The sequence below is a fragment of the Peromyscus maniculatus genome, chromosome 10 (assembly GCF_049852395.1).
Source record: "Peromyscus maniculatus bairdii isolate BWxNUB_F1_BW_parent chromosome 10, HU_Pman_BW_mat_3.1, whole genome shotgun sequence".
Classification (NCBI taxonomy): Eukaryota; Metazoa; Chordata; class Mammalia; order Rodentia; family Cricetidae; genus Peromyscus; species Peromyscus maniculatus.
In genome coordinates this window covers 87,188,678-87,206,740 of record NC_134861.1, presented here as the reverse complement: position 1 = coordinate 87,206,740, position 18,063 = coordinate 87,188,678, and the positions used below count along the sequence as shown (strand labels likewise).

The 18,063-nt window shown below is 46.9% G+C and overlaps 1 protein-coding gene across 16 annotated transcripts in view; it reads right to left on the bottom strand.

The window, feature by feature from the left end:
• Nucleotides 1–726: 726 nt before the first annotated feature.
• Art3 (ADP-ribosyltransferase 3 (inactive)) overlaps nucleotides 727–18,063 on the bottom strand; it is an 86,314-nt gene continuing 68,977 nt past the window's right edge. For 6 of the 16 annotated variants that reach the window (XM_076546662.1, XM_076546665.1, XM_076546663.1 and 3 more), the window contains exons 4-11: nucleotides 14,178–14,210; nucleotides 10,849–10,881; nucleotides 10,080–10,108; nucleotides 8,872–8,908; nucleotides 5,821–5,853; nucleotides 4,041–4,094; nucleotides 2,721–2,753; nucleotides 727–1,109 (exon numbers count right to left, since the gene is read on the bottom strand). In XM_076546662.1, the coding sequence (XP_076402777.1) occupies nucleotides 958–1,109; nucleotides 2,721–2,753; nucleotides 4,041–4,094; nucleotides 5,821–5,853; nucleotides 8,872–8,908; nucleotides 10,080–10,108; nucleotides 10,849–10,881; nucleotides 14,178–14,210 (404 nt within the window). In that variant the 3' untranslated portion in view covers nucleotides 727–957. Of the gene's footprint in view, nucleotides 1,110–2,663; nucleotides 2,754–4,040; nucleotides 4,095–5,820; nucleotides 5,854–8,871; nucleotides 8,909–10,078; nucleotides 10,109–10,848; nucleotides 10,882–14,177; nucleotides 14,211–18,063 lie in introns of all 16 variants that reach the window. The other 10 variants (XM_076546669.1, XM_076546668.1, XM_076546673.1 and 7 more) reach the window with 8 other exon arrangements.

The following is an 18,063-nucleotide window of genomic DNA, read 5'->3' as shown; positions in this document are numbered from 1 at the left end:
ACACTTGCCGTTGTACCAACGTGGTGGGTGGGTAGGGAAAGGGCTGGGTCTAGAATCCTGCTGACGCAGAGGCGGTTACACCGTAAAGACCAGACGCTTCAAAACTTCTTTCCAAGTTGGCTGCTAGCAGTCGCTGCTGCTGAGCGCAGCATGCTTAAGTAACACCGCTCTCCCCTGGGGCTTTGGGGTTTTCATCTTAATTTCATGCTTGTTGCAATGGCCGTGGTTTGGGGAGAGGGTTTTCTCTGCATGAGCTCGTTCTCACTTTGGCTCAGAGGCTAGGACCATTCCCGTCTTTGGAGCCAAGTGCAGGAAGGAGGGTCTGCTGCCCTGTGTACCCTTCCGTAGACCTGAACGGTGACTGCTGAGTGCAGGCTCAGTGGTGGGTAGCTGATCGAGGCTCTCACTCATCCCACCTCCCCTGGAGCACATGTGCACACTGCCAGGAGAAGGGGGTGTTGCTGAGAAGGGGAGACGGAAGGTAACAGCTCCCAGTGGGAAGTCGCACAGGGTCCCCAAGGGGCTGCTTCCTGCCTGCAATTCTCCACGGCTTTGTCCCTGGGAACAAGAGGCTGCCCACCGTCTTAGCTCACTCGCTTTCCTGTCTGCCTATTTATTTGAAGTTTGATTCTTCAGAAAGAAACAAGCATTCACATTTTGTTTCTGGCATTAAATTCATGTTAATCACATGAGTAATTTAATAGTTGGAAATTCTAAAGGAAGACATTTAATAAACTTAAAAGTTTTATTGAATCCAGTCAAAAGTATACAGCTTTGGGATTTTTGCAATCCTAAAATTAATCAGAAATGAAAAGTGAATCCTATGACACTATTTGGACCAGCTTTTGAAACTGTAAAACAGGGAAGAGATACACAGTTCTTATTTTATGCAGTGAGTCTGTCACATCTCTTCTCGTGACCTTCTGTGGGATCCCCTCAGCGCCTTTCCAATAAAGGTTAAGATCCCGTCTCAAGCTCTAGAACAGTGAGGATGTTTACAGCAGAAGCGACCGCTAAAACAATGGATGCTGTGACTGGTGGGAGGAGTCTTCTGCCGAAGGATGCAGAAGGATGGGTCTTGGGACGTGGAACTGGACGTGGACCTGGAGCTGTTGGAGAGAACAGTCATGGACACATCACTTCGTGGTATGTCTTGAGTGTCCGCCGCCTACCACAGACAGCACAACTGTGCTGCGGCAGGCTGTGGCAGAGACCCACTGGAACAAGTCAGGTAACGTTGCACATGCACGCAGCTTCAAAGCTTCAAGCTACATTTCTACATGTGTCGTCAGGGCATACTGTTGGAGGGTTTTGTTTTTGTTTTCTCAGATTTCACAGGGCTTTTAAATCTCTCTAGGCAACCAAGACAGTTATTTCTTGTTCAAGTGCACCAGAATTGTCAAGTTTACCTCAAGTGTCGTGTTTCAAACAAGACAGTGTGTGTGCATATTCACACGGATATCAGTGTAGCTGGATATAACTGCGTTTTTAAAGCACAGCCTACAAACAGGGAAAAAAGTTTCCTCCACACGGACATGGCTTTGGGGAAAACTAGCTTGTTTTACTCTGCTTTAAACCCGGGTAACTTGCTTACACTTTTTGTTTAAGCAGAGTGCACAGGGAAGGGAGCACTCTCTCGGAGTTTATGAATGAACCAGTCAGCTTTCATCCAGGAAGCCAAGAGAAACCGTAGTTTTCTAGGGCTGCCTGTCAGTTTGCTTGCCGGAGTTGCAGACATGGCAGTCTCGTGGCTCGAGGTGGACCGGCAGGCCACCCGTGCACCAGGATGCTCTGCAGACCAGCGTTCACATGTGGGCAGTACTGCACCTGAGAACAATCTAGAAGCTGTCCAGGGTGGGATGGGGGTGCTAATGACTGAACTTGGGCCTTACAGGTGCCAGCTCTGCCACTGAAGGAAACTTTTTTACTGTTGGGAGCTAGATCTGAAATGCTCGGGATAGCCTGCCACAGTGAAGCATGGACCTACCCTCTGCAGTTTTCAAGTATGCTTCCAGACACATGGAAATCAAAAATTGCTCCCAGAGCTCACACAACCTGGAGCAGCTTGCCATGCCAGTAAACCAAGTATTTTCCGATTGGTTTTTGCAAGACAGGGTTTCTCTGTGTAACAGCCCTGGCTGTCCTGAAACTCACTCTGTAGACCAGGCTGGCCTCGAACTCACAGAGACCCACCTCCCTCTGCCTCCCGAGTGCTGGGATTAAAGGCTTGGGCCGCCACCACCACCTGCTGTTGTGATTGTTTTAATTATCACTAAACAGTTTATCTACTGTCCGCTGCTATCTCACTTTGATCGTACAAGGAATAGCTTCCAGTATGCCCTTCACCCACATTTTCATGGAGGGTATGTCCACTTTATGAATTTAGCGTTTATGCATCGAGACATATAGCTACAAATATTGTCGGAACATGCCAATTCTTTTACAGGTAAGGTACATCGTACCACTAATCTTATTTCAGGATGCTATGATGGTTTTATGAAAATTTTTTTCTTGAAAAAGGATGGCTTAAGAGAGCTGAAAATGTTCTAAGTACAGTCTCTAGACAGTTAATGGTCATTTAAAGTAAACAGGGGCGGTGGGGGGGCCTCTTCTGCATGCACATAAGCACATGCAACTTTTAATAAGAAAAAAATTAACTTCACATTTTTATATTTCACAGCATTTATCATCTGAAGAAAAGAAGGTTTTCTATTTCTTACTGGGGTTGTCCGCATTTCTTTGACTTTTGCCTTCTAGAACATAAAGAGATTCTGGGTTACTGCGTTATATATTCTCCAGAAAGATCTCATAAAGCTGGAACAAGCTTCTTCTCCCCTTGGGTTTGGGCCTGGGGCCAAGGTAAACTGGTCCAGGGACATATGTAAGGCTAGAGAAGGCTTTAATTTGACCTATCTGCTCTCTGAAAAGGTCCCCCCTGAATGTGTGTTTTCGTTAAAATAAATGTGAAGTGTGTTTACCAAAAAGAACCCTTTTCTATATATTGAACTCTGACTGCCAAGTACAAGCCACCCCGTCTCCCAGTTACTGAGTACCAGCGCATTATGAGATCAGCACTTTATCATCCTACTGGGCACAGCTAGCACCTCAAGAACACTGCAGCCACCTGCACTGTCTGAGACACAGTGTGCATGGAATCAGAGCTCATGCATCCATGGGATCCGTGTCTGACTGGCCTCTGCTCCATTGCTGTGGTCTGCCACCACCATGTGTGTGGCTAGCCTTGGAATACTGATACTCACATCTTCATAATCTTTTTTTTTTTTTTTTTTTTTTTTTTTTTTTTTTTTTTTTTGGTTTTTTGAGACAGGGTTTCTCTGTGTAGCTTTGCGCCTTTCCTGGAACTCACTTGGTAGCCCAGGCTGGCCTCGAACTCACAAAGATCCGCCTGCCTCTGCCTCCCGAGTGCTGGGATTAAAGGCGTGCGCCACCAACGCCCGGCTACATCTTCATAATCTTAAATCTAAATGCTGTGTCTCAGGAGTCCAGAATAGATGAGTGTCAGCCTGGCTGTCTCTTTCTGCCCTCGCCAGATTCCTAATCTTGCTGTGCAACGACAGCATCTACCTTGCTGGATTCGATGAGTCAAGCCTTAAACAGCCTGCACTACAACGCATCATCTTTCCAGGAGAGACGCAAGGCATCGTCTCCTCAGGAAATCTGGCTCTCGCAGAAAGAGAAGGCATGCTGACACACAAAAGCGGGTCCTGCAGGGCTGCGGGTTCTCATTTCCACCTCGCACAGTGTATTCTTGCATCTACAGACACCCTGGGCCCAGTTCCTGACTCGCTCTGGAATACAGGTGCAGCTGGACACCGTTGTCCGGAATCAGGCCACCTACCCTCGTCTAGGCTTTAGCTACCTGTGCACACGGAAATGAGTTCTCAGCGCTTGCCCATTCTAACGTCAGGATGGTATGTCAGAACTGTACAGCCCAGGTGACTTCCCCCAGACCCTGAGCTGTCTGAATGATGATGAGAAAGAACTTAGAACTCCAGGCGCCTCCCCCCATGAAGAATTACCAGGCTTTTCATCTGGCCGGAGAAGGTTTTCATCTGGTTGTAGCACTTTAATTTCTAAATGAGAAAATGATTTTCAGTTAATAAAAAAAGGCAGCTTCTATGCACTGTTTTACTGCTGTTGGATGGTTTGTGATATCAGATCCTCAGCCCTGAAAGGTAGAACCGTCCGCACCTTACAATGGAGGATGCTGGGATAAAGTCAGTCATTGCACAAAGTTACCAGAGGCAGGCAGCAGAGGGGGACTCAATGCCAGGTCTGTCTGCACAGCTCACATGTGTCCTCCACACCCCGCTTAGAAGCTGCTTTTCACACGGCCACAGAGTAGACTGTGAAGACCCCTGGGAGAGCACTGTGCAAACTCAGACCCCAAGACCGGAAGTGATGTAAGGGGAACGATGCCGATCTGGATCCGTAGGAAACAGTTGCTGGACCTGCTTTGTGTGTCTGTTCTATGAGCTAGCTGTGGCATGCTGTTTCTACATGGCCTACTGTTTAAAACAGACAGCAGTGTCCAGAGTGGTCAGAACCATGGATGTGATTTTAGCACAGGCAAAACTTGCTGGGAATGTAGCTCAGTGGTAGGGTACTTGCCTAGCATGCATAAGCCCTAGGTTCAATCCCACTAAATAACCATGCCCGTAATTAACAAAATCCATAGGGGAAAAAAAAGTTTCAAATCACTGAATGAACCCAGGGGAAGGATATTACGAACTGGTTGTTAGATACTCCTTACCAATATTCCCGTGAAGTTGCTAGGACAAGGTGGTCACATTTGGAATATGGCGGTTCTGAGGCACAGAGGCATCAAGACCATTGAGCAGGGGGAGAAAATGTGCCCTCTTGTCCCTCCCCCGTCAGCATAAAGTGCCGAGGGACTTCTGAGGACTCTTCCTAGAGTCTCAGCTCCATTTCTCCGATCACAGTCGCTCAGCCCCTCAGTGCTTGGCACCCCCCCCCCCCCCGCCCCCAGCCCTCACACTTTTAAAACGACACTGGTTCATGGCTGCTGCGAAAGGCAGGTGGCATCTGCCATGGTAAATACAGTGGAAAACACCAAGGAAATGCAAGCATTGAGGAAAGAACAGTAAAAGACCCCGGTCCTTCACTCGCATGCGATCGTGTGCAAAGACTTCCTGGCACGTGTGTAATGATGACAGGTATGTCTCTATCCCTGCGCTGGCATTTCTTGCCCTTGGGTGTGCCTACTATTGCCCACCAGGAAGTAGAAAAGGTCCTGCAGTTTTCTTTCCTAAACAAGAAAAGAGCTTAAGTGGCCTCTGGTTGCTCCTGAGCTCTGCGTCATGAGCACTGGACACCACCCCAGGGTCCCACCGCACTATGGCTTCAGACTTAGGGTGGCGCAGCTCTGGCTCCATGAGCCCTCACTGGGCACATCCACACCAAACTCGGGGAGCTTGTGGACAGCACCTCACTGAGCTGTGTCTGCACCAGCAGAGGACCGTGTTTTGTTACTTGCAGGTCCCAGAACAGCCGTGAGCCTGGATGCTTGGCCTGTCCAAGTGTGTCTACAGAGCTTCAGGAAGGCCTGGACCCCTGCAGGCAGGTCCCAGCAAGCGGGCCCTGAACCGTGTTCCGAAGAGCTTAGCTGTCCTGCCCCGGAGCCAGTGGCCCAGCAACCTGGGAAGGCTGGGTGGGCACAGTCTATGGTCTTCCCCAGAGAAAGCCGTAGAGATGACTAGCACGAGACTTAAGTGAAACCTTCGAGTATCATCCCTGGCATCGGCTGTAATGCTCTTAGTAAAGAGAAAACAACCTTACCTGGTATGCCAGTCGATCCGAAGCTTTTCCTACCTAAAGGCAGAAATAAATGCTGGTGGTGGTTATCAGTTAGTGGCACTGCTAACATTCCCCCTTTGTCTCCCATCTCCAAACTTTAAACAGGTAAGTCAGAAATGTAACAGCAACATTAAGCGAGATTTCAGGAGCATCTACGATTTAGTTCTCATCACCCCACGTTTAGCTGACGTGGTCAATCGTTTTAAAATGAAACCGTACTGGGCTGAAGTCTCTGCTTGTATGCCCGTCTCATTGTAGGTATTAGCTCTGACTTTGAAGTCTTTGAGTATGCAAAAGAAATAGCTTGCATATTATATGAAGTGAGAATGGAAAATATTACATCAAATGCTTGGTTTGCTGCACAGAGCATTAAAAAAAAAAACTCTCAAAAGTGATAAATGTCCTACCTATAGAGGCTTAATCATAACCTGGTAGCTAATCTGACAGAGTAAAAGAGAATTCATTTGCCAGGTTAGCCCCTAGCTTTTTATTTCTAAAGCTAAGCATAAGAGCTTTCTTGTATGTGTACTGGGGGTGGGGGTGGGGGTGAGGGTAGAGTCAGGGAGCTGGTGCCTGGAATCCCAGTCTTGAGAGGTGGAGGCAGGAAGATCAGGACTTCAGGGCCATTCTCTACTACACAGCAAGTCAGTGGGCAGCCTGGGCTCCATGAGATCCAGTTACAAAGTGAGGTGAAGTCTTCAGCTTCCAAATTAATTTAGGTTTATGTTGGACTCTTTGTAGTGAAAAGCTTAGAAAGCTTCGAGAAACAATGTTTCAAAATGACAAGAGAAGGGCAGAGCCATTAAACACTGAAGCTTAGTTCACAGGGAGGACTATGGCTCGCCACTCGGAGAGCACCTGGGGTAAGCAGAGGATCCTTCCCTAAGATCAGTCAGTCAGTCCAGGGCCAGCAGGGATCCTTCCCTAAGATCAGTCAGTCAGTCCAGGACCAGCAGTTCGGCTCAGCAGGCTCAGACACTTGCCCCCCGCTGCCGACCTGAGTCTCAACTCTGGAACCCACACAGTGAAGAGAGAAAACTTCTGCAAGTTGTCCTCTGGCCTCCACGGGTGTGCTACAACGTGGGGGTGCCCCCATAAAACACACACACACACACACACACACACACACACACACACACACACACAGAGAGAGAGAAATGGTAGTGTGAAAATCTGTCTACGGGTGTGCTACAATGTGGGGGTGCCCCCATAACACACACACACACACACACACACACACACACACACAGAAATGGTAGTGTGAAGATCTGTCCAAAGTCTCTGACACAGTTTTTATTTTGTATTGTATGTGTGTGTGTATATGTGTGTGCTATAAATATTATGTATACATTATCTTCTATATGGTGTTTTATATAATATTTTCTGGTTATATACATAATACGTGATAACTGTAGAAATGGAAAATTGGAGATTAAATTAATTAAAAAGCTCACATCTCAAATATTACTTTGTAACATTTTTTGGTATATTTACTTTGAATCTTTTTGCATATATATACACATATACATTTTAATTATAGATACTTTGTGTTATTTTTTAACTTTTTGTTTGTTTTTTTGGGGTTTTTTGTTGTTGTTGTTGTTTTTTGAAACATGGTTTCTCTGTGTAGCTCTGGCTGTCCTGAGACTAGCTTTGTAGATCAGGCTGGCCCCATCACCCGGCTATATATCTTTAAAAAAAAATATGGTACTGGGGATCAAATTCAAGTTTTTGGTTTGGATTTTTAAAATTTTGAGACAGGGTCTTTCTGTGTATCCCAGGCTACCCTCAAACTTGCCATCCTCCTGCCTCAACTTCCCAAGTGCTAGGATTATAAATTGTGCCCCCACACTTTTTTGTTTTATACTGATTGTACAAAATAATGAGTTTTGGCTGACAAATGGCTCAGCTGGTCAAGATTCTGCCACCTGAGTTCAGTCCTGGGGAAGCCACTTCGTGGAAGTTGTCTTCTGACCTCCATACATGTGCTGTGACACACATACATGTACACATATGTACACACACTAAAGAGTGTGATAAAAAATAGGTTTCAAGTATGATCTTTTCATGCATGCATTGATCACATTCCTCTCCCATGACCCTTTCTTATCTGCCATCCACATGTGTGTACATGTGTCTGTCCGTCTGGAGGTCTGCATGAATGCTAGTCCAGCCTTGACTTACTGAGCCCGACCCTCGGCTCTTACGGTTTACATCGGATTGTAAGTGCTTTCTTGCATCTTTAAATGCTTTTTCAAGCCTCATTTCTATGTTTAGTGTTTAATACTGTTAGTGTTGTTTAATAGTACCCACCCCGCACGGGTAGTGTATGTAGGAATGTCACACTGTGCTCTGGCGAGCTGCACAATGCCTTGGGTCTCTGGCCACTGGTCAGCCAGTAGGGTCTGGCCAGAGCTTATCTGAGTTCGGTCAGCTGCTGGGCAGAGCCACTGAGTCAGGGCTCATCCACAACTGGGTTCTTTCTGATTCTGTGGAGCCTCTTTTAAAGAAAGGTAGGATTGGTGGGGGGCCTGTGGTTGAAAGTTCAAGGCCAGCTAATCTAATCAGACCCTGTCTGGGGTTTGTTTTGTTGTTTTGGTTTTCAGGCGGGGTCTCGCTAGGTAACCTTATCTGGCCTGAAACTCACTGTATAGACCAGGCTGGCTTCGAACTCATACTAGGCATCTGCTTGTCTCTGCTGGGGTTAAAGGTGTGCACTGTCGTGCTCTGTTCAGAGTCTGTCTTAAAATTAAAACATCCAGAGGGCTGAGACAGCTCAGTGATAAGGCAGTCCTCTCGAGTGCAGGAAGCCTAGTCCTGAAAAAACCAACCTCTGCTGGCACTGCTGTCCTTTCTAACCACGCCGCCGAGACAGGGAGCAACAGCTTTACATTTATGCTCTCCTGGTTTCCAAGTTATAACCGGTTAAACGCAGAGTCACGTTTAAGGTTAGTGACACATACTCTTGGATCAACCACTAGAAAATTTGTCCCAGGGGCGGGGGGTTTAATATCTCAGCAAGAGTGTGCTTACCTAGCTTGCAGGGGGCCCAGGGTTTGATTCCAGGCACCATGAAAAAAAAAGAAAATAGAAAAGTATTCCAATAATTTCTTCAGTAACTTGAAACTGTCCTAGCACTTGAAGACAATAACAATTTCTATTAAAAAAGAGAAACTTGGCAGCTGGCGAGATGGCATGCTGGACAAAGTGCTTGCCATACACCACAAGCCTGAGCACCGGTTTGGGTCCCCAGAACCCACATCTTAGCCGGGTGGGTGTCATGGTCAGCCCATAACCCTTGCGTGTGGGAGGTGGAGATGGGAGCTCCGGAACGTGCTGGCTAGCCAGATTAGCAGAATTGGAGGGCTTCCTGTTCACAGATTCTGCCTCAGCACACAGAGTGATCTAGGAAGACACCTGGTATCAACCTCTGGCCTCCACAGGCATGTACACGCACGCACGCACACGCGCACGCACACACGCACACGCACACACTCAAACAGAAAAACATTTGTTTCTGTGTGTATATGTGTGTGCGTGAGTGGGTATATGTATTGTGTGAGTGGGTATATGTGTGTGCGTGAGTGTGTATATGTGTTCCACTTGTCCACAGGTACCTGTGGAGGCCAGAAGGCATCACAGCTGCTGAACTGGAATTACAGACAGTAACTGTGAGCCACCTGCTGTGGATGCTAGGAACCGATCCTGGGTCCTCTAAAAGAGCAGCAAGCCATCTCTCCAGCCCATAGTTTCTCTCTCTCTTTCTTCCTTCCTTCCTTCCTTCCTTCCTTCCTTCCTTCCTTCCTTCCTTCCTTCCTTCCTTTCTTTCTCTCTGTCTCTCTCTCTCTCTCTCCTCTCTCCCTCTCTCCCTTCCTTCCTTCTTCCCTTTCTAATTAAAAACCTTGGAGTAAGTTACACTTTGGACTTGAACTCATCAAATGAACGTGAGTACACATACTACTAGGATACACATTCAAAGAATCATCATTTTAACTTAGGGAAAATAAATGCTGTTTGTTTTGTCAACAACTCTGGGTCACAAAAGTTCGCGGAATAACCAGCCACACTCTCCTCTGCTTTCTGGGGTGACAACAGGCAGGGGTGCTGTATAGTTTTTACAAAGAATTCACTCTCATAGATCAAACTAGTAAGCTAAGATGGGCTCTGGCTTCTCCCCACTTCTCCCCACCCGCTCACAGCCTGCAAATGTGACAGCCCAGAGTTTACAAGAGTGTCTTACCAGAGTCTTCAAGCTTCTGACTTTCCAGATCTACGTCACAAACAAGCAAAATGCATCAGTTTTACCAAGGGAGCAGAAGAACTGTAAAGGACCAGGAGGCACATCACTGAGTTCAAGTGCATGTGGGCAGTGGGCGGGACCCTTCTCCTGCGCCTCCACACTACTAGTCTCCTGGGAGACAGGAAACAATGTCTGACTTAATAGCTGGCCGAGGTCCTGTACAAGGGTCAGAATTTTGTGAATGCAAAGGGCCAGTAGGGGGCGCTGTAGGCACGTCCCCAGGGTGTGGGCCAGCCAGCGGCTTTGCCTCTGTGGGGACAGGTTGTAACACCTCAGAGCACACTTTCAAGATGGCTTGAACTTGTGTTTTCCTATATGGTAATACTAATTAGCTCAAGATGCTCGATGGACGCATCAAACATCTGGCCTCTGGGAGAGGCACATATGCTGAGAATTTTAATTTCCACTTGAAGGTGGGTGTCACTTGCTTGTGCTAATTCCAACAGAGGAACATAGGGCTACAGGTGCCCCACAGACTGGCCTTGAGTGAGCTCCTCGGGTACCCCGGCCCTTACCCCCCAGAACACTGGCTGCTCCAAGGGCCACAGAGCGACCAGCTGCAGGGAAGGAGGGTATTTCCCAGAATACACTGGTTCCCTCCCTCTTGGATCTGCCAAGTACCAGCTTCGCTTGGGTAGGAAGTGCATTTGCCCCACAGGAAAGAGCTAATAAACATGCTTGTTGGACTGTTTGTAAAAGTGTATACTCACCAGGGTTGTAGACATACACAGGTTCCATATATTCTGAAATGCAAACATTAACATCCATGTTACTGTGCCTAGATGCCATGCCAAGGCCAGCCTATTTTAAATACTTAATAATAATGAGGATTTGAGCTGACCTACTTTCAAAAAATATACAAAGCATGGTTACAAAAAAACATAAAATTTCAATTAAGAAAAACAATGCATAGAAAAGCTAGTCAGGAAGACAGCTAGAAATGGACTCTTGTTTCCGAACATTTCAGCGAGGAAGTCTTCCAGACAGTTCCCTGACAGCATGCGCTAGTTGAAGTGTTTTGGCACTTTGACAGCATGCGACCCACACGACAATGCTGAGCCTCCACACACGTAGAGACTCCGGGTGTACCTTCCCAGCCCTCCCACCCTCTCTGGCAGACATTACTTATTGTTACATCTCCCCATTTCCCCCCAAGGAAGCGGAAGCGGGCCCATCGAGGCTCCACCAGGCCTCTTTTCTCCTTTACGCCACATTCACTCCATTCCTCCATTCCTTTCCCAAATCTTATTTCCTGAGATACCAAAATACAGGAACTGGAGTCTAGCTCTTTGCACGGAGCCGCGTGGGAAATGGCGAAAGCCATAAGTCCTGTAAGGTGGGACGGAGTGAGGGTGGTATGTCCCGGGCTGCCCAGGACAAGGAGGTCAGGATGGGGTGGAGACAGCTCTCCACAGGACACAGCCATGACAGGCGGTGTGACAGTAATCTGGCCATGCCATCCGGACTGACTCACTTTGCGAAGTGCCCTGTGTAAGGGGACTCTGCCGTTCCCCTCTACCCAGCCCTGTAAATTCTCAAGAAAACTGCGCGTAAACGACCCAGACACAGCTGCCAGAGTCACCTGGATACTGTGGGAAAAGGAGACAGAAAGACACTTGTCCTGGAAGGCCCTGGGCCATCATCTTTCCTGAGTTTCCCGTTACCTGGTGTGCGGGGTGGTCTTCAGATAACCTCAAGGGCTTGATGGTATTATTATTTAATTAAAAGTGGGATCATCTGACCTCAAACTCTACTACAGAGCTATAGTAATAAAAACAGCTTGGTACTGGTATAAAAACCAACATACGGACCAATGGAATCGAATTGAAGACCCTGACATTAATCCATGCACATATGAACACCTGGTTTTTGACAAAGGAGCCAAAACTATACAATGGAAAAAAGAAAGTATCTTCAACAAATGGTGCTGGCATAACTGGATCTCAATATGTAAAAGATTACAAATAGATCCATATCTGTCACCATGCACAAAACTCAAGTCCAAGTGGATCAAAGACCTGAACATAAATCCAGTTACACTAAACTTAATAGAAAAGAAAGTAGGTAGCACTCTTGAACGCATTGGCACTGGAGACAATTTCCTAAATAAAACACCAACAGCACAGACCCTGAGCACAACAATTAATAAATGGGACCTCTCAAAACTGAGAAGCTTTTTCAGGGCAAAAGACACAGTCAATAAGACAAAAAGACAGCCAACAGAATGGGAAAAGATCTTCACCAACCCCACATCTGACAGAGGATTGATCTCCACAGTATATAAAGAACTCAAGAAACTAGACATCAAAATACTAAACAGTCCAATTAAAAAATGGGCTAAAGAGCTAAACAGAGAATTCACAAAACAAGAACTACAAATGGCTGAAAGGCATTTAAAGAAATACTAAACATCCTTAATCATCAGAGAAATGCAAATCAAAATGACTCTGAGATACCACCTTACACCTGTCAGAATGGCTACGATCAAAAACACCAACAACAGTCAATGTTGGAGAGGATGTGGAGCAAAGGGAACACTCCTCCACTGTTGGTGGGAATGTAAACTTGTACAACCACTGTGGAAATCAGTATGGCGATTTCTCAGAAAATTAGGAATCGAACTACCTCAAGACCCAGCCATCCCACTCTTGGGCATATACCCAAGGAATGCTGATTCATACCATAAAGATAACATGCTCAGCTATGTTCATAGCAGCACTATTTGTAATAGCCAGAACCTGGAAACAACCTAGATGCCCGTCAACGGAAGAATGGATGAAAAAAATGCGGTACATATACACAATGGAGTACTACTCAGCAGAGAAAAACAATGAAAGCATGAAATTTGCAGGCAAATGGATGGAACTAGAAAAAATGATCCTGAGTGAGGTAACCCAAACCCAGAAAGACAGTTATGGTATGTACTCACTCATAGGTGGATTCTAGATATAAAATAAAGAACAATCAGACCACAACCCATAAAACCATGGAGGCTATATATATAGCATGGAGGTCCCTAGGACGACTGTGGCTTATAATAAATTTCGGTTTTACTCAATTATTGAAAAAAAATAGCCAAATGAATGGAAACACATGAACTATGAACCGAAGGCTGAGGGGCTCCCAGCTGGATCAGGCCCTCTGAATAGGTGAGACAGTTGATTGGCTTGATCAGTTTGGGAGGCAACTAGGCAGTGGGACCAAGTCCTGTGCTCAGTACATGAGTTGGCCGTTTGAAACCTGGAGCTTATGCAGGGACACTTGGCTCAGTCTGGGAGGAAGGGACTGGACCTGCCTGGACTGAGTCTACCAGGTTGATCTCAGTCCTGGGGGGGGGGGGAGGATTTGCCCTGGAGGAGGTGGGAATGGGGGGTGGGCTGGGAGGAAGGGGAGGGGTGGGAGGGGGGAGAACAGGGGAACCCATGGCTGATATGTAGAACTGAATGGTATTGTAAAATAAAATTTAAATAAAAAAAAGTAGGATCATGTTTAATGTTCAGAGAAATGATGTGTTGGTAAAATGGTCACAGGCACTAGCCTAGGAGACGGAAAGTCTGTGTTTATGCCAAGGACACCCCGGCAGAAACGGGAAAGGCACACTGTGAGACGCAATGGCTGTCAGGCCTGTGTATGACTCACTCATCCCTTGGCCTGCCTATCCCCTGCGCCTCCCCTTCCGGTGAAGTCTCTTTGTGTACCTGAGACGGCCCCCCAAACAACCTTGCTCCCCACCTTCTCAGGGTGCTGACCTTTTTGTATAACCTGGTTTTCTTTCTAATGACTCTTAATTCCTGAGTGTTGGTTTCTGAGTGGACAGCAAATGGACTCAGAGCCTCCAACAAAAGCAAACTTTAGCCTTAGATATGACGACGACGGCAGTATGACAGTATAACAGTGTAGGGTAGGGGTGGGGGGAAGGGAGAGGGAGGGGGAGGAGGGTGGGGAGGGAGCGGCAATAGTGGCCTTTGACCCATACTCATGAGAAAAAAAAAACTAATAAAATTCCCATGACAGAGATGATCATTGAAACACGTCTTACCTGGGTTTGCGATGCAATTTTCAGTTTTTAGACCTGAAACACAAAGATACAATTTTAGACATAACCTACCCTAGTAAGTTTCAAATGGTCTATGGCTACTGGCAATCTAGTCTGCAAAGTCCTAGTTTATCAGACCCATGCTTTAGTGGGATGCGCAATTCCAGGAACATAGTTTTGTATTCACAGAAGAGCCATGAACCAATGGTATGAACTTTGACAAAATGCATACCTTCTGAGGTGTTCAATTTTATCAGAAATTACATATAATGACTGTGGCGGGCCCTTACATGGCTAACACTTTACTTTCTAGGCTATATCTATGGCTAGTTACAAAAGTTAGAGAGAAATGTACTTGTCTAACTCAATTCTCTGCAGATAACAAGCATCACTCAGTCTTCTAGCTGACTATTCCTACCCTTTGGAGAAAAGGGATCACAATCATATTCTCAAGATCGTTTAACATATGAGCAAAGATTCTCCTCATAGTCACATCAAAAGATAGTTGGTATCTTCCCAAACAATTTCGGTATGTGAAAACAATCTACAATCCCGGGAGAACAGGACATGGCATTTGACAGTCAGTGTTTCTAATGGCTCTAGACACTTGCGCTGGTAATGCCACAGGAAGTTCTCACCAATGTTCCCCTGCTCCCCCTCACCTCGAGACAAGACAGAACAGGGCTCTGCCGGTCTGCCTAAGAGCTGTAGGTCGGTGAGAAAATAGGGAGATTTCAGTGTAGGACATGGAGGGCTGCCCAGGTGCTCCATGGACATGTGTCTGTGTGAGCCATGGAGGGCTGCCCAGGTGCTCCATGGACATGTGTCTGTGTGAGCCATGGAGGGCTGCCCAGGTGCTCCATGGACATGTGTCTGTGTGAGCCATGGAGGGCTGCCCAGGTGCCTATGGAGGTGTGAATGCCTTGGTCTCTGTGTATCTGATTCACTGACTTAATGTTGAAGTCTAGTTCCCCAAGGATAAGCCCTGAAAGACCTGTTCCACAATGACAGGTGTATTCCTCTACAGTCTACTCTCAAGTCCCATCTCATGGTTTAGAATTTGAACCAGACACGCAGGTAACTAGGTCTATTTCCACTTGTCCAGGAAATGGCAGGTCTGTCAGAATCTGGCTGATGCCCATGACGGTGCTGTCAACTCCGCTGAACCCAGAACAGCCTGGGAGGCAGGCCTCTGGGCTTGCCTGTAGCGGGTTATCTTAACTCTGTCAGTTGAGATGGGAAGACCCACCCCCTGGGGGCGGCGCCATTCCCTGGCTAGCAGTCTCAGACTGAATAAACGGGGAAAAGGAACCAAACAGTAGCGAACCTTCATCTCTCTGCTTTCTGACTGAGGATGCCACGTGAGCAGCTGCTTCAAGCCCCTCTGGCCTCACTTCCCCTGTGACGGGCTGCTGCCCGGAACTGTGAGCTGAAATACCTCTTCCCACTTACTCCGCTTCTGTCAGAGTATTTTATCACCACAGGTAAGAATCTCAGCAACACTGTAATGCAAAGCTCACTCGCTTGTCTAAAACAAACTAAGGTAAAGCTGAAAACAGTTCCTTCTGGAGACTACTGCACCATCCGGATTTAAGCAGGAGGAGGTGGGCCACACCTCCCCTGGGGGTTAGCTGAGAATCAGGAAAACGGAGATGGTAAGAGTCTAGACTTTCTAGTCACTGCAGGGGAATCAGGGTAGGGAAACAGGAAAAGGCTGAAGGGATATGGAAAGGGAGCGAGATTCTCATTGTCGCCTACATGGACTCACCTTACATGGTCTGTTTACTGAGTCAAAGGCTTCAACACCCACTGACTAGATCATACGCTACACAGAAACTACACTAACCTACCATGAACAAGACTATTAAGACAGCTGGTTGGCCAGACACACGGCTCACAGGGTAAAGATACTTGAGACAGAGGCCTGAGGTCAATCTCTGGAACCCATGTAAAGATGGAAGAAGAAAGGCCACTCTGGAGGTAGTCTTCTGGCCTTCTTGGCACAGCTGTGACATGCATGTCGCCCCAATCATGCACAGACATACAATAATCATTTTAAAAGATGCCTAGTTGCTGTAGGATGTCTTTCTGTATGTTGTGAATATGTGGTGATCTTGTTGGTTGATAAATAAAGCTGATCTGGCCTATAGCCAGACAGAATACAGCTAGGTGGGAAAGCCAAACTGAAGAGAGGAAAAAAAGTTGAGGCAGACGCAGTCAGCTGCCCAAGGAGCAACATGCCAGCAGACTGGTAATGCCACAACCATGTGGCAATACATAGATGAATAGAAATGGGTTAATTTAAGTTGTAATAGCTAGTAATAAGCCTGAGCCATTAGCCAAACTTTTATAATTAATATAAGCCTCTGAGTGGTTATTCAAGAATAGGCAGGCAAGAGAGATTTGTCCGTTTGTACCTAGTGATCATACTCATGATAAAAACACATCTTTGTATGACCTATGCATTGTCTTTTCAAATACTTATTCAAATGTTAGGCATATCTAATTTGCCTGATCCCACTTAAAATAAATAAAACTACCAGGTACTCCTTTCAGCCTAGGGGTCCCTGTGAATAACGTTAAGACATGAAGGGGCACTACAAACTGAGGATCTCTGAGCTAGCAGACGTGGAACCATCCTTACCTCCCACTTCACCCAACAACTAGCTCAATGGGAGCCCTGCTACAAAGCTTGGCATCTGAAAAGAATAACATGGTCCGATGATAAAACAGCCAGCCATGTGTTGCAATGGTATTAATTGTTCTTTGCCTTAGCGTGCTGCTGGGCTGAACTACAAATGGTGGTCCTGGAGGAGACTACACCATCACACTGACATCCAGTCTCATCTGGCACATGGGTGCCCTCGCTGGACGATCAGTCTCCTGAGACACTCAGAACTGCGTTCCCGAAGAGAAATCCACATTTAGTGTTTCTCCGTGGACACAGGCAGCAGACACAGTTGTGTGCCTTGTGGGTATGCATGGCCACATCTGAAGAAGTCACTTGGAGACTGATGAGGCACAGAGAGCGAGTGCCACTGCCTGCTACAGCCGGTGGATCCAGAAGCAAATCTCAGGGAGGAGGTCATTTGTAAAGGACCAGGCTGCCAAATGAAAATTCCTCCTAGTGTCACCCACCTGGCTGCATCTGGGGACACACACACACACACACACACACACACACACACACACACACACACACACACACACACGTAGCCTCAGCATGAAGGAGAATGTCTCCTCCCTCCTTACATGATGAGACCCTATCTCAAAACAAAACACACACAACAAAAGCCACTATAAGAAGACCCCGACTGTACCGGCCTCCCGAGGAATCTCTCTCTTTGGAGCTGAAGGCTGTCCTCAGCTGTCTGTAACCTGAATTCATCCAAGCTAACTTCTCTGCCTTGGCTGCGGCCCCAGGCTCCTGGGCGTCAGGAGCTGGAGGGTAACTGGAGGAAGAACATGCTGCTGTGGGCATACTTGCTTTGGGACATTGGCGTGCGTGCACTGGCCATTCAGATAATGCCTGCTTTTAATTCAGTGAATGAAAACGCATTTCACATGGCTTCAGACAGTAACAGTAACCAGGCCAGAAACACTTGTTCATAAAAATGACATCTGACAGTTCTATGGTAAATACTCTTGCAGTTTGAATGTAATTAGCAACCATAAGCTCATAGGGAGTGGCACTATTAGGAGGTGTGGCCTTGTTGAAGTAGGTGTAGCCTTGTTTGAGGAAGTGTGTCACTGTGGAGGCGGGCTCTGAGGCCTCCTATGCTCAAGATACTGCCCAGTGTCTCAGTTCACTTTCTGTTGCGTGTGGATCAAAGATGTTAGAATTTTCAGCTCCTGCTCCAGCACCATGTCTGCCTGCTGATGCCATGTC